A 14,753-nucleotide genomic window follows, 5' to 3' on the forward strand; every position below is an offset into this window, starting at 1 on the left:
TATTTACATTAAAGTCTTTATTAAAAATATGATTAAAAAAATAAAAAGGTATGTTTACTTGGTAGGCTAAAAAAGGTATACTTATATACTGTTATAACTTTCATAGATTTTACACTTAAATATTCTATACCTTCATTTTAAAATTACCTATCACGTAAAAATTTCTATTTATTCGAAGTAAAAACCTAGAAGAAATTTACGTTCGATAGGTTATGAAGCAATTTATAGGCAAAACTGATTATACCGTATATCTCATTTTCCTCTCTACATCAACTGAAATAGGAAATGAGCCTTTGAAACCTTTATAGGCATATTTTACCTTCGCTTGGTGTAAAGCTCTTCATGATAGACTTTAAGGTGAGGATATCTTTAAGATTAAACCTAAATTTCTCTACTGTACTGTGTGTTATTTGATCCTAAGGCTCCGTCTTACTTAAAAGAAAAATTTGATTTTCTTAGGGATGCTTCAGTATCAAGGACATTGCGAAGTCATGTACTGAAGATGCCGATGCACAAAAGTAAAATTTTCAGTCATTTCTTTACTGTTGAAGCTATAAGTCTATGGAATAGTCTGCCGCTATATATAAAAGAGGGTGAGTCATCATTCATTTAAGAAGTTTGTAAAAAGTCACTATCTTAAACTGGAGACGGATATAAAACAAGTTTTGTTCTAATATGTTTTTCACTCAGAGTTTAATATGTATTTTATTTATTTATTAGTTTATAATAAGGTTATGTATTATGTATGTATATATGTATTTATGTGTGTATGTATGTATGCATTTATATGTGTATTCTGTATACCTAAGTATTAGTGTGTATGTATTAGCATGTAAGTTTATCATATAACTGCACCACCTATATATACCCTGTCTCGAGATTTTATTCAATTTATTCTTCCTTTAATTGGGTTGTCTGGAAGAAATGGCTAAATAGCCATAAGTCCGCCCACTTCACTTCCCATTGTAAGTACTTATATATATCACAATAAAATATAGCCTACCTTTCAAGTTGGATGAAACAGCACGCGGTGTGCCAGTTAGATTAAAATCGGTTAAGTAGTTTAGGAGTCCATCGTGAAGTCCACAAACAACGTGAAGCGTAATTTATACATATGAAGATATGTATGCGAAAGTTCATACCCCTCTGTCCGCGCAGTTTTCATGAAAAGGGGTACAAAGGTTTTGCTTTTACGAGTACAGATAAACGAAGAACTAAAACGCTAACTCATCGGTGCAATGTTAAACAAAAAGAATTTTTCCAATTTTAAATAAATCATAGCCTGGCCAGAAATTTTTCAGCCGAACCGTTCGAAATTTATTTTTACTAAACTCAAGTAAATATAAAATAATTTTTATCCATTTAACAAATGGGTAATTTCTTCTACTTTAGATTCTGTATGTTTTCTTTTCTCATGCTTCCGACGTCTACCGTTAATATTTAGAACTACGACAAGGTGTACGTAGATAAGCTGATTTAAGAATATATTTCTTAATGCAATGTATAGATGGCGCTTTAAATCTATTATGTTTTTGTAGAAACAAGTACATATAGATTTGATCTCAAATAATATATTAATTTGATTTACACAGCCTCAAACAACAACTTTGATTTATTTGTTGTCGAGATGTCGTGTTTGAAGATCGTTAGCGTAGTATTATCAGTTATAGTTAGTGGCAGTTTGTCCTCAGGTAAGTGATAGGTAATATTTGTTACAAAATACGCCATAACTTTAGTAGTATTTTTTTAAACTTGTATATCAGGATGTGCGTGCTTTTTTCTTTAATTTTTGTTTTATTAATAGTTAATTCTATGATTAATAATAATGACTAAAGACGCAAAAAATATATATTTAAAATGTTATATTATTACAATAAAAGTCTAAATATCTATATGAAATCACATCTAATAATAATTATATCTACAGCTATTACATTAAATGGAAGTTTTAAATTAATGATGTTAAGATTTCCTATTTGAACTTAGGAAGTATTTTTTTTATCTAACACTATTACACTACATAAAATTGCTAGACTATTATTTTATTTTTGCATTGATTCGGTACAAATAAAAATACCCGCAGAGCGTTCGTGACTACGCGTAATTTTATTTCGTAATAAAACTTTATAGACGCTAATTGAATTACATGCACGGAATTGTAATGTTAAAATATACTACACGAAAATTAACAAAAACTATTGATAACCTACATGTTTTTGATTTTGAATTATTTATTTAAAATCTTTAAATGCCCATGATTTTTGTTGAACATGCTGTCCAAATTGACAGTCCTATGACTGCATAGAACCTAAAGCTAGGAGATGGTCTGACGCTGACGGAGTTTTTTTTTATGTATACTTACATACACTCACATTCATACATTCACACATACATTACATTACACATATGCATTTATATAATTATTTATCAATTTTTACATATATACTTGTCCCTTACCTACAGGTTTTTGTACTTTCTTTGTCATCACACACTTCACTGGTGTCACTATTTTATAGTCCTGGATCCCACGCCTGCCCTTAACATCTTGAGCAAAGCCTTTGCTAGCGACCCATCGCGCTTGTAGATGGTTCTTTTTAGGTTGTGCTCCAAGATGGTCTTCGTCGAGACACCCACCGCTCAGCTAATGAACCTGCCGATTGCGTCGTCACCTTCGTCAGTGTAGTAGACACACCTGTGGTTTTACCTTTTGCTTTATGAATGGCCATGACGCGCGATCCTTCGCCGGTGCCGTATTCCTGGTATATCAGGATTTTTTTCTCTTCCTGCGTATAGACCAAGTATAGGGTATCCTGCTGAACTTTTGGTATTGCTGCACCAGGGTATTCATTCATTCTGAGGGAGTGGATGGTAGGACTGGAGGAGTAATAACATTCATGGGCCTCCGGTATGTGCAGGTTAACTCATGTGAGAGGTTGGTTTTCAGATAAGGTCTTCATAACCTCATTTCGAAAAGATTTTTCCTGTCTATGTAAATAACTGGTTGATATGGAATATGGGTTGCACTGGGGGACAACTTTGTTTGCTCCCGAAAGCCGTGCCGCTATCACTATGACTCCAAAATGGTTAATGAGGGGTTCGTTCATCGTTAGACGGTTACATTTCGTGCCCTCTTTTAACCCATTTGTTAAAATGGACGACGCGTTGGCGCAACGGTCACAGCACTGGTTGGTTTTGACTGTTGCGCTGACGGTTGCGGATTCGATCCCCGCACATGACAAACATTTGTATTAGCCATACAGATGTTTGCCGTGGTCTGGTTGTCTTGCAGTCCGGGTCTCCCCATCGTGCCTTGGAGAGCACATTTAGCCGTCAATCCTAGTTGTTATCATGTACACCTGATAGAGATCGTTACTCATAGTAGGGAATATATCCGCGAACCCGCATCGTAGCAGTGTGGTGGATTAAGCTCTGATCCTTCTCCTACATGAGGAAAGAGGCCTATGCACAGCAGTGGGATATTACAGACAGAAACGTGTAGCGTAATATGTCAGGAAAATATATGGCAGCATATAGCGGCACAGGTGGTTTCGTGGGCACGGTCGACGCTGCCGGGTGAGAAGACATGTCATCGGAATACTTTTATGAGCTTTTATTACTTGTTTTTTAACCTATCGATTTTCGTAAAGGTCAAGTAACAATTTCGATAATATTACATTTAAATTATGTCTTATTTGCTCGAAAGATAAGTTAGGTAATCAGATTATTATATTAGCTCGGTCGGGTATTTCCCCGATTTTGATATGCGGGTTTTTACAAAACTCATTTTATTAAACATATTTGTTCCGGAAATGATTGAAAATATACTAGTCATTTGTGTAACGTGTTTTTGTTAGTTACACCGAGTCAGACCGATAAATTTGGGAAAAGGAAAAAGGAGGAAAGTGGGAAAATGGAGGGAGATAGGTACTTAATCCGCTTTTATTTTTATTGTTTCTCCTTAAAGACCAATAGGTAAATTTCTTTGTTTTATTTGCAAAATTGCAGTCCTAAAAGTAGAGGCGACATTTTGATGGACTCGAATTGTAAAAGTTTTAAAATCAAAATCATTTTGTATGTTTTTTATTTGGATTTTACTCATTGTAAAAGGACATGTATATCTATCGATGGCCTTTACATCTATTGCAGATGTTTTAAGCAGTGTTAGTTTAAATCCGTGTTAGTTTCACCGCTCTTGAGATTGCGATGGCGGAGTGTCCTCTCCACATATGTAAACTGGTTTGCCTGGTTTTTAATTTAGGAAGTGCAGGTTTTTCCACGGCCTACACCTTGCCTCTCGACCTTGCCAGTGGAACCCACAGGAACGACAAGTTGCCACGTGTGGAGCTGGTTCGGTTGCAGAACCTGACTCGTATCTTACGAGGATCCGCTCCGAGTAGCTTAGTCGCCTCTTACGACACCTGGTACTTAAAGGGGCACTATTCTATTCTGCCGATGCTCCACGGCAAAAAAAGGACATAAGGCCCGAGGTATGAAAGTGACTAGTGATGTGCCGACACTCTCACATCACTAAGCGTCAGTGACTGAGGCTCAGCATCAGTTGTTGAAACTTCTTTAGAATTGTTGTGATATGAAACTCGATTAAACGAAAATGCGTCACGAAGAAGAAACAAACACATACATAATACATTATTTTCTATTCTTGGTGAAAAAAATCTTGTAGGCTACTTTTAACTGACTTCAAAAGGACCTTATAGCTTCTCACTGGGTGGACCGATTTCGATGATGCTTTTTTTTATTGAAAGGTGGTGCTTGTCGTGTGGTCCCATTTAAATTTTATCGAAATCTGACACGTAATTTTGAGTTGTCTCTAATAATGCGTATTTACTTGACTTTTTTTTGTCTGTACCTACGTCATAAGTATTACTGGTCCATAATTAAAGTTCTTATTTATTTCGTTTGCGAACAAACACAATTATTATAAGTTTCACTTCTGCCGAGTGTGACTTGCACACATACATACTTTTTTTCATACCCTCAGGCTTCATATCGTTTTTATTTTATTTATTTATTTATATATACATACATATTTTTATTTCAACAGTAACAATGCCATTAAACCCTTATTGGGTTTGTCTTGGCATATTTACATTCGAAGTTCTATATTTTAAAACTTACAATAAGAAAAGAATTATATTAAAATATTTGTGTGTGCTACAATCTAAAAGTCAAAGTTGTTCTCAGTATTAAGTACAGGAATACAAATCAAGGGTTTCTTAGGGAATAAACTCAAAAAATAATTATTTCAAGAAAACATTTTTTTTAATAATATTACTTCATCACACTTTATTATTTTGTTTTAAGGGGAACTGTCATGTGGTCCCAACGAGGTAGTTGACGATTGCCCTTCAGACTGCGCCTATAACTATTGTCCCAAGGACCAGTACCATGACAGAACACCATGCCCCAAATCCAAAATCTGCCCACCACCAGCTTGCAAGTGTGGCTTCAACTATCGCAGAGCTGATAACGGCACGTGTATACCAACAAGAGAATGTCGTGAGTATTTAATATTTTATTTCACACGAATACCATTAAAGAAAATAATAATATTAGAATATTAAAAAAGCGGTATCATCACTAACGGTGATCTCTTACAGACAACCGCTATCTATAGAGGAAAAATTTTTAACATGACACAACTAGGGAAAGGGAGCAAACAGCTTAGATTCTTAGTTATTTAATCTATATAAATAAAAATGAATGTTGCTAAGCGCATAACTCGAGAATGGCTCGACCAATTCGGGTAATTTATTTTTGGCCCACGGAAGGTTTTTAAAAAAAATATTTTTTTTTACTATTAACTTTTGTCAGAAATAAGTCTGTCGGGGCAGCTAGTACATTTATATATTACCTATGTATAATTATATAAATAAGGAGGTATGTGTTCAAAAATACTGAATATACTTATTAGCATGACTTAAACATATTCAATACTGGCTGTGCACGCGACTTCGTCCGCGTGAAATAGTGACTTTATAATTATGTTCAACGTGTCTTTAAATTGGCATAACGTTTTATTTATGAACCGATTGACATAAAACAAACACTAAATATTAAGCTAAGCTTGCCACAATATATAAGTGAAAACCACATCTAATCGGATAAGCCGTTTCTGAGATTAGCGTGCACAAACGCACAAACAAACAGACAAAAATTCTGACAATCATTGTTTTGGGTGCTATCTGCGTTGAAAAAGGTCCCAATAATATTTTTTCTCGTATATCATAAATATACAGACAGCGACCCGTTACATTTTTATTATATGTATTGATTATTATGTATTATCCCTATAATAAAACTAGAAATATAATTATACAATTTGACACGTTTAAGAATACGTCGAATACGAACAAATAAAAAGAAGTACAATCACGTATAAAATAAAGATTTAATTTACAGTGTTAAGGAAATAAATAGAAGTTAATTTGATATGAAACATAACCTTTATATCAATTTAACTTCCTTTTTATGTATATCGCAGAACTGTTAATTTATTGATTGACGCAGCCTGTAATAGTAGTGAGAACTACTGGTACTAGGCGACTTTCTCCATGTAGTATATTATATTATATTATTGTATTCGCCGCTACCATGCAAATTGGCATGAAATATCCTTACCACGAACAACGACAGTTAATGGGCTGATAATAGAACGAAACATACTTTTTAATAAATTTAGTATATTAGCTTTAGCATATTAGTTTTTTTAGACAACCCATGTTTAATACATATTATCTAATATACTAAATTTATTACAAAGTATTTTTCATTATTATTTCATTATTTTCATTATTCACACGGCTTAATTGTCTAAAGCGCATGCTGTAACTACCTTAAAGAGGAATTATATGTATATATTTAATACCTTGGCACATAACTGATTGTAATTTTTTTTAACATGTAATTCTGTTGGTGGTTCTTACTAAATAAATAAATAAATAAATTCTATTTTATCAGTTCGGTGAAGATCGACTTAGGTTCGGATCTTCTACTATAATGATAACAACCGCAACAATACACTAACTACAATACACCTTTTAAAAATGACGTATTAAGTATGTAGATATGTATTGTCATATATATTAAATTTCATAATTTATTTGTTGTCTTTAAATTTCTCCAATCCAAAAAGCTAAGATTTTTATATTTACTTATTGTTTATATTAAGAAAAAAAAAAAAAAAAAAAAAACAAATTATTTAAGTTATAGCTATTTTATAATTTTATTGATAATGTTCTCATGTTTATTATCTGTCGATGTTAAATAAAATCGTTTTTTTTTTTCATCGACTTAGTGACTATTGAGTATAAATTGTCTAATGTAGCCGTATTCAAAGTTTTTCCTTAATCAATGAGTAGGTAAAAACTATTTAAACCCATGGGTTTTATTAATTAATGTGTGTTCTAGTTCATCAAATGTGGTTTTAACAATATGACGTAAATTATTCCAGCCCCATTCGAATGTTCCGGCATAAACGAAGAATTCAACCCGTGTCCGTCTTACTGTCCTTCTGATAACTGTCGTGACGCATCTCTCAGTGGCGAATGCCCCTACTTTTTGCTAATAGTTGTGGCGTGCAGCCCTACATGCCGTTGCATTAAACATCACTGGAGGAATGATGGAATTTGCGTGCCATATAAAGAATGCCGTAAGTGATTTTGTTATTTTTTTTCTTTTTTTTTTAATGTCAAATAGGCAGGCATTTGACCACAATATATTTTATTATATACCACAATATGTTATATTCGTGTAAAAAAGTGTTTCACTCATATGTCATCGTTACGTTACATTATTTGCTTCTAAAATTCTCGTGTTACAATGTTAGTTACATTAATTACTCCTCCGAAAAGGGTGGACCAATTTTTATGAAATTTTGTGTGCATATCGGGTAGGTCTGAGAATCGGCTAACATCTAAATGTCATACCCATAAGTTATTAGGGCAGAGGGAATTAAGGGGGTTTTAACATATATATGGCAAAACAACGTTTGCGGGGTCAGCTAGTTTTCTTATACATTCATTCTGTCGCAACCTTCTACAAAGTATCAGAAAACTTACAAATAAATAGTCGAAAGGATCAGGAACTGTTCTAATGTCTCGAGATTTGTGACACAACAACACATTCAGTGATTTATTTGTATTTAATTCATTAATTCCATGTTGTATTTCTTTACAGCCGACTCTTAGGAAAGGTTCCAACTTGAATTGCTGTCGCTGCAAACTAAAAAATAGGATTCCAAATATTAATTAAATAAATCAAAATATACAATTACTACAAGTATACATTATAGACATGTACTCATCCACTTTACTCATAAATATTATCTAGATTAAAAACAATGTTATCAATAGTTTTGTTATAATTTGTGTATGTAATTATGTGTGATTATACTTTTTAGTATCTATATAAGGCATTTTTATTTATGCTCTTAAAAGGGAAAAGGTTTTAAATAGTCTTGAGAATTGCGTAAATTGCGTGAATTTAAATTTTGTCTACGTTTGATCGATGTTTATACTAATAATAAAAGTGAACATTGCTTATTTTAAAATTTAAAGATAATATTTTGGATGTTTTTAATGTTCTGAGGGTGTAATATAAACGATATTGTAGACGAAATGTAATTTTTTATCATTTTTATGTCTCTTTGTACTCATTTCGTTCCGCTAAAACTGTCGAATGAAATAATAAATTTGATTGTAACAAGACGAGATTTAAGTCCTTCCTACAAGCTAAGACACTGGTTTTATCTTACAAATTCATTAAGTAGCCTAGGGAAAGGACAAGACAGTTAAAATCTGTGATGAAGGTGTGTTCTGAGTTCTTTCATAACTTTGTGTGTTCGTGGAAAAATACTTCCCCTGAAGGGAAAAAACGTAGTGTTATATCAACCAATTGCTTTCTATTGCTAAAACAGTTCGTGTGGAAAAAAACAAATAATGAATTAAGAAATTGTATCCAATAGCTTAGCACAACTACCAAAGGAAATATTGTATTCCGTGTTTGGTTACACAGGTGCCTTTTTAAATAGTACCTAATTAAACTTTATTTATTAAATATTACAATTCCAATCTGCGTAAACACTGCGATGTTATTTCAATATATGTATGTGTACGTAATCAACTACGCTAGTGAAGTGTCTTAATGTCGACGCTCGGAGGTTCGATTTCTGCTAGGAGCAGATATATATATATATATATATATATATATATATATATATATATATATATATATATATATTACTTCTATGTCCCTCCCCTTATTTCCTGCACTGATATCGTTATCAAAAGAAGACGACTGACTGACGACGTTGTTCCTTGTAATTAAATTATCTACTAAACTACAGTAGAGCAGCGTCAGAGGTTTTATTCGAAGTTGGAAAGAGGTTTCGTGTTTATTACCACTTTTATTTAGTGGATATTTTGTTTGCTTCGTTCCTGTAAATCCAAGCCGATCTGGTATTTTAAAAGTGAGATGCAGTAATACATATTTAAGCTTAATAACTTGTGCATACCATAAAACAAACTTATTGATGAGAAAGATTTTGAAACTGTTACAATGCTCCAAGAATAACCATCGTTTTTAGAAACATTCGTAAGGCACAGTAAGAAAATCCACAAGGATAAACAGAGCAAAAACACCTATATTCATGCAAAAATTCACTTCGATTGGAAATCAAACTTACAACCGCCGTCATCAATAATTTTTTTACACTGATACACTAGAACGGCTTCTTGACGAATAAAGAATAATGCTTGTAACAATATTAAAATAAAACTAAATATCATTACCAAGCATTGTGGTGAGTCAAGATGTCGTGTTTAATCTTTATTTTGGCATCTGTTTTCCTCATAAGTAACGCTACAGGTACATTTATTTATAGTAAATATTTATTAAATGCTTTCAATATATTGTAACAAGCTATGTATATATTTCTAGTTTCTTTCGTATATGTATATAATAAAAAAGGCACTAATTATGACTTTTTTATATATTTCTAAATTTTAGAATAAATAATCTGAAACAATTAAAATATTTTATTAATATTATATGGCATATATAATGGTATTAATATGATGCATGCAAATTATTACGTTTAAAACACAAATATATGTGATATATTTTGAGGTACGTAATGCTTAAATTAAGATTTTTGTAATTTTTTTTTTTTTTTATATAAATTACTACGCTTTACACATTTAATAAAACACTTTTTTCGGATTTTATCGCGATTTATTGTTAACTTTTGATTCCCGACGTTTCGGATACTTTACAGCAACCATGGTCACGGGAGGACTGAGGAGGAGTCCTCCCGTGACCATGGTTGCGATAAAATCCATGAAAAAAGTGTTTTATTAAATGAGTAAAATTCGCGTAAACATTAGAAAACAATACGCTTTACACGTTTTTGATAAAATAGAATAAGTTTAAAGGTATTTATTTATGAATTAGGTACTTTAATAATAGTTTTATTACGGTAAATATGTGAAGATAGGCTTGAGTACTTTCAACTCCAGTCACTTTCGAGTCGGAGACGACTTTTTGATCTTACATTCTTGCACAAATTAATGAATGACGGCATTGATTGTCCCAACTTACTGGCTTAATTAAATATTCGCGCCCAAACGAGAACTATAAAACCGTCAGCTTTTACACCTTTCGTGGAAAAACCTACACGATCACATCAGGGCCGCTATTCTCCGATTAATAGGTTAATGTTGAATTACAACTCCTAATGATCAACATAAAAACATAAAAGCAGATATCGATATTTTTTCAGACAATCTTTTTAAATTTAAGTACAATTTGTTAAATTTTTATAATTATAATGTTTCTTGATTATGATGTTTGTATTGTTGTTCATTTATATATGAGTGATATATGTTTAAGTATGATGATGATTTTTATTGTTATTTTCTATTATGTGTATGATAGAATGTTGCTTTGTAAAGTGATATTGTGATTATTAATTAGTGTCCTTGGAATTCCTTATAAATTTTTCAATATTTTGTGATAAATTTTAATGTTAAATTTAATTGTGTTATAATTTTATGATTTATATACCTAGTAAAAAATTTTTTCGGTTATTTATTTTAATATGAACTTGTTATAGGTATATAGATAACTTTATTTGTATATTGTGCGTCTGTTTTCTTTTTGCGAATTGTGTGTAATTAAGGGTACACTTATACTTAATATTTTTGTGAAAATTCATTCTTTTCTGTTAATGTTAAATAAATAAATCTCGGTATATGTCTGTGACAGCTTGAAATATGAGCCTCAGGCCAAACATCAAACATACATCGATGCCACATCATCTCACTTAGCAGAAGTGCCGGCTCCGTACAATATAGGTACATCGCTCCTAAATAGTATTATGGAACGTACCCATAGGTATTACGTGACCCGTTCAGTGGTGGAAAGTTCTTTAAAAATACCCTAAACTTCCTAACTTCCTTTAAAATTTCCCTGACAAGTAAATAGAGTACAAGGTATAGCGAATAATTTTGGTTTTATTTATAATAATAATCGCTGCAAAAAAATCCTATTTAAAATCATAGCACCTTTAATGTTTTAATTAAAGTAATTTATTTGTTTGTTACTCTATCTCTGTACTAAATGTCATCAGCTAATACTATATGCGGTCCCAATGAAGTCGAAAGGAATAGTACAGATTGCAAGTCAGACTACTGCTTAGGGGTAAAAAGCGACGCCAACTATGACACCAGTACTTCTGTCTGCAAATGCGGCCTCATGTACCGAAGAGCTGCTAATAATACATGTATACCTACTAGAAGTTGTCGTAAGTATAAATATTTTAAAAGACATTTCGCAAAACGTTAACGAATAAATAAATATTCATAAGGAAAAGGGGGGTACCGCCGGCCAGTTTTCTATTTGTAAAATTATGTCCCGAATAAAGGGAGAAGAAAAATGTAAACTACACAAAAGTTATCTCTAAGATAATATACTTTAATATTATATGGTACAAATAGCATGATAAATTGTCAGAAACTTGAATAAAAATAATTTCAAAGATAGGTTTGATTTCGGTTTCTCTAAAATCATTTTGCAACACAAACGTCACATATGCAATACAAATTAGAATGTATGCCGGAGCTACCCGCCAAGGTGTTGCCGGAGCTACCCGCTAAGGTGTTGCCGGAGCTACCCAATTCGACTTTGAGCAAAATTATAACTTTAATACTAAAATAAATCTTAATTTTTTAAACGGAATAAATACATAAGGTATAATGATAGAGCTTAAAGTTGGTCCGGTAATGTGGATATTTACTTACGTATTTTGAAATCATACTTACTCTTTTTTACATTGAGCGTGGTGCGATCGTTATTCACACAATTCAGTATGTACGCTTTTACGACTGCACAAAAAGACCAACCAAGTTCTACTAGTTGCACATTTCTGGTATGATACAAAAGAAGATAAACACGCGAAAACACTGATTGTAAATACATAGGTGCTTTTATCTTACAATTAGACATGACCGAGGGGTACCCACCGGCCGGGGCTACCCACCTTTCCCCTACATACATAAGGTCGCCTGCTCCCAAGAAAGGCACCTTAATGCCTGTTTTATAGGTAACATACTGATTGTTAATCAATTGTTATTCTAAATTATTCTAAAACATAGATCGTAAATAAGACAATAGTTCGAAGTGTATACTTTTTATAAATTATTATTTATTTGTTGTAAATATTTTTTTTTGCAAACCATCAGCACCTATTCCTTGCGGCGACAACGAAATCTACGATTCCTGTCCAGTGTGTTCAGAGAGTTGTGAAAACGCCTCGCCAACTGGTAAACGATGCAGATTCGTGGGTAGAATAGGGGTAACAGTAATATGTGAACCAGCATGCCGTTGTATCGACTTTTATTGGAGAAACGGTGATGTGTGCGTTCCCTACGACGAATGCCGTAAGTAGATATCAATTAAGTAATCTGTAATAACAATAAGCCAATCACCTATAATAAGGAAGGTACTTTAAACGTTATTTAATTATTTATTTTTATAAAAGTATGGCGTATCTTCCTACTTTCGTAGGTGATTTTAGATTGATAAATGATAAATCAGTCAATTAATTGCTTAGCTATCTTAGAAGCCATCCATTATCCATAAATTCCGTCATACGAATTTCCCGAGTTTTTTACCCCTCCCCCGTCCTTGTCACAGCTGGTCACAAAGACCTAGTGTGACGTCATACATTTTAAAAACACATCAGATTCGACGTTATTTTTATTTCCATTAAAATAATTTTTTAATAAAATCAACATCAATGAATCATACGTATAAAAGCTTATGAAACTCTAGTTGTGCCTGTGACTTCGTCCGAGTTTAGATGTTAAACGTGATTCTTTAAATTGGCACAACTTTTTTACTTAAGTATGAACCGATTGAAATGAAATAAACACAAAATGTTAAGTTAATATATGTAAGTATCTTAATACTTACATATATTAACTTAATATAAGTTAAGTTACGATATCTAAGTATTGTAAATTAATATAATGTAAGTATTATTCTGAAATTAGAGTGCATACAAAATTTAAACAAACAGACAAAAATTCTAACAATGATTGTTTTGGTTGCTATTTGCGTTAATATAATAATATTTTTTCTCATATATCTTCCAAGTACAGACAGCGTTACATTTATGCTTATATGTATTTATTTAATCAAAATAAAAGGTCGCCTCTTAACAGTACAGCGGGGTTATTTTCCAACAAAACAATTCAAACTTTAATAAGTATTTTAATTTAATTGTTAATAGGTATGTAGCTCAAATACATATCATACTGTAATATTTACAGTCAGTAGGGGTGCACCCTACTTATTATATTTTGAAATTTGATGTTACAAAAATTTGCAACCCCCCCCCCCCTCTTGTCCCACGATGTCACTTCGTCTACTACCTACCCTCCCCTATCCTATCGAAAGAAAAAAAACAGCCTACTAACACTATTTTTAACAGAGAAAGTAAATTGAGAATCTTGTTACATATTAGACACAGGTACTTAACCATATTAATATTTATATAAACACTTATATTTCTCATAACAATAAGCCTTTCAAGGACAATATAATACAATAATAAAAAAACAATCACGTAATATCTCTAAAATATTAGCTTAAATCTATATTAATATTTTGTTTCTTTTCAGCTGGATCCCAGTCAAGATGCTAAAATATGTATAATTATGTATTTGGATCGTAATTGGCATTGAAATGAAATACTTATTCACTGTCATAATATATTTATATATAGCCAAAGTTTGTGTCTAATACATAAATAAATTTTGAATATTGTAATCATAGTGTCTTATTTATTTTGTAAAACACCTAAGTATTTAATATGGAAGAGATAATTTGATGCCTATGCGGGATATAAAGCCAGCCAAGAAATCAAAAATTAAATACAAATAAGTATTTTTCTAATACCTGGCGAACTTTGTACCGCATTATTTCTTTCATGAATATACCTAATAATCATATAACATCGAAATACAATATAGCCTATTTTTTAGGTTGGAGAATTACATGTCTGTGTAAAATTTTATTATATTCAGTCCATTACTTTCGAAGATTAGCCTGGACCTAGATAAACGCCCTGACACGAAGTTTGATGTTGGATTGTATTTACATACCTACGGTATAAACATATATTTAATGACAAAATCGTGTTTACGACATAAAATAGGTAATTACTGTATTTG

General features: G+C 32.0%; 2 protein-coding genes across 2 annotated transcripts; both read left to right on the forward strand.

Annotated features, from left to right (window-relative positions):
- The first annotated feature begins 1,559 nt into the window (after nucleotides 1–1,559).
- Nucleotides 1,560–8,427, forward strand: LOC123654403 (inducible metalloproteinase inhibitor protein-like). The gene is made up of 4 exons (XM_045590312.1): nucleotides 1,560–1,691; nucleotides 5,323–5,517; nucleotides 7,472–7,669; nucleotides 8,197–8,427. The coding sequence occupies exons 1-4, from the start codon at nucleotides 1,628–1,630 to the stop codon at nucleotides 8,205–8,207; spliced, it is 468 nt and encodes a 155-aa protein (XP_045446268.1). The 5' UTR covers nucleotides 1,560–1,627; the 3' UTR covers nucleotides 8,208–8,427.
- A 1,355-nt stretch (nucleotides 8,428–9,782) lies between these two features.
- Nucleotides 9,783–14,349, forward strand: LOC123654404 (nidogen-like). Its single transcript, XM_045590313.1, has 4 exons — nucleotides 9,783–9,885; nucleotides 11,648–11,821; nucleotides 12,759–12,956; nucleotides 14,202–14,349. Exons 1-4 carry the CDS (start codon nucleotides 9,831–9,833, stop codon nucleotides 14,222–14,224), a joined length of 450 nt encoding a protein of 149 aa, XP_045446269.1. The 5' UTR covers nucleotides 9,783–9,830; the 3' UTR covers nucleotides 14,225–14,349.
- The last annotated feature ends 404 nt before the right edge of the window (nucleotides 14,350–14,753 follow it).

Source organism: Melitaea cinxia, chromosome 6 (assembly GCF_905220565.1).
Source record: "Melitaea cinxia chromosome 6, ilMelCinx1.1, whole genome shotgun sequence".
Lineage (NCBI taxonomy): Eukaryota > Metazoa > Arthropoda > Insecta > Lepidoptera > Nymphalidae > Melitaea > Melitaea cinxia.